The sequence below is a fragment of the Phytophthora infestans genome, genomic scaffold (genome assembly GCF_000142945.1).
Source record: "Phytophthora infestans T30-4 supercont1.13 genomic scaffold, whole genome shotgun sequence".
Lineage (NCBI taxonomy): Eukaryota > Oomycota > Peronosporomycetes > Peronosporales > Peronosporaceae > Phytophthora > Phytophthora infestans.
The window spans coordinates 1,537,120-1,539,190 of NW_003303746.1; the positions used below are offsets into that span (position 1 = coordinate 1,537,120).

Here is a 2,071-nt window from a genome sequence, read left to right on the forward strand (position 1 = left end):
ATCTGCTGGGCTACAGAGTGTAGCCTACCACTGTGTGCGGGAGATATACTCTTGTCAAAGTGGGTTATGGAGAAGCTAGGTTACAGTCCTGGAAAACGGTTAGCTACTGCACAGCAAGTTAGTGCTGATTGGGATATGGCAGACGTGGACAATAACCCTGGTAGTGGTATGGCAAGCATTCTCGCATGCGCTGGGGCCATGGAGACTCCAGCAGCCACGGAGGGAGAACGGGTTATAGGGGAAGAGGAATACCGCGCGTGTTTTCCTGAACTCAGAAGTGATAGCAAAACCGAGCGAGATGAGGTCAAGACAATCCTCTCGTAAAAAGTGGACAAAGCCCGTCGGCTTGGCGTAATAGCTGAATTTGCTCAGGAATTAGTGTTCATTAAGAGCATCTCCACCAGAACGCGCCGTCGCTATCGCTAAAGCGATTTGGCGCGAAAATTACGTGGAACAGTTATTTATCTCCCACTGGACCATCTCTATCGCTATCGACGCTGCGATCCCTCGCCAAATTGCGTCTCTTCGCGCCAAATTCGTCCCCGTTTGGCGAGGATCGCGAGCTCCTCGCTAACTGAACAGCCGCAGAACACAGAAACTTTGAGCGGCAAAATCGCATTAAGAGCATCGATGCCTCGCATATCTAATTTTGTTGAGGAGGATGAGATCCAGCTATGCATGTCGTACCTGAAGATTAGCGAGGACCCGAGAACGGGGACAGACCAGAGCTCTGCTACGTTCTGGAAACGCATCCACGAGCATTTCACGGCTGCCCGGCCAGCAGGATCGGTAGTGAGAGAAATTCGTTCGTTGGAGTGCAAGTGGTCGAAGATCTCTGGCCAAGCTAAGCTTTTCTCGGCAGCGATGGACAAGGTAGAGCGCCGGTCTGGAGCGAGCTTTGAAGACGAGATCCAAGACGCACAGCAGATCTACATGAGGATGGAGGATCGCGATGGCGTGACAGCGACCAAGCCGTTCAAGCTACTGCATTGCTGGCGAATCCTGCGCAGCGAACCGCTGTGGACTTCCGTTCATGATAGTCAAGGCACAACAACGGGGGGTGACGCAATTAACAGCGAGAGTACGGCTCGTGGCGCGCGCCCCCAAGGCAGAAAGGCATCAAAGGAGGAAGCAAAGGCAGTTGCCTCCACCTCCAGCTCAATTGCAGAATTGGCCAAGGCAAACGCAGAGATTGCAGCGGCAAGCAAAAAGCGAGCACGCGCCATTCAAGACGCTTGTGACGTGGCACTGTTTACAGTATGTCTTGACGAATTGGACCCTGACTCTCGGCGCTTCTTTGAGCTGCGTCGTCGTCAAGTTCTTGGAAGACTTGAGAGATCCCATGCGTCGTCGAGAGAAACTGTAGTAGCGGAAGCCTCAGTACTTGATGGAAGTGGTGACGGCTGTGATGATCAAGATGATACAGAGCTCGGCGTTTATACTGCAGCTGCTTAGTTTTTTTTCACAGTGTTACATTGGTAAGAAGAGTGTTTTGCTTTTACCGTTCTACCTGATATTCCATTGATGCTCAACAATGTCATTTTGCAGCTGGGCGTGAGCAGCGTGGTTTTGTATGCGGGAGATACCTGCGAGTAGATCATCGAATGGAAGTATACTTTGCGCACCAGACAGAGTTTCTACTGATTGTATGTAAGGGTCCTCGTCTTCGTCGCGCTCGTCCTCGATTATCATATTATGAAGAGCAACACAGCATCGCCATACAATACAAAAAGGATATCGTCATCCCACAAGCGTGCCGGTTGTGCTAGTATACCGAACCTTCCCTTCAAAACACCAAAACAACGTTCCACATCCTTTATAACACTTTCTTGAGCGCCGGCGTAATGCTTCTCTTTCGGTGAATCGGGTTGTCTAATCGACTTCACAAACACAGACCAATTTGGGTAAATACCGTCGCACAACAATTAGGCCATGCTGTATTTGTTCCCATTGACCTCGAACTCGAAATTGGGAGCGCTCCCTTTAAGCCAGTTTACAATCAGGGGGGGCCTATCCACTACATTGATGTCATTGTTAGATCCAGGAAGACCTACAAATGAATGCCAAATCC

At 50.3% G+C, this 2,071-nt stretch overlaps 1 protein-coding gene across 1 annotated transcript; it reads left to right on the forward strand.

Annotated features, from left to right (window-relative positions):
- Nucleotides 1-678: 678 nt before the first annotated feature.
- On the forward strand, nucleotides 679-1,455 carry PITG_08379 (uncharacterized protein; the record flags this gene model as incomplete). Its single annotated transcript, XM_002903721.1, has 1 exon — nucleotides 679-1,455. One exon carries the CDS (start codon nucleotides 679-681, stop codon nucleotides 1,453-1,455), a length of 777 nt encoding a protein of 258 aa, XP_002903767.1.
- Nucleotides 1,456-2,071: the final 616 nt, after the last annotated feature.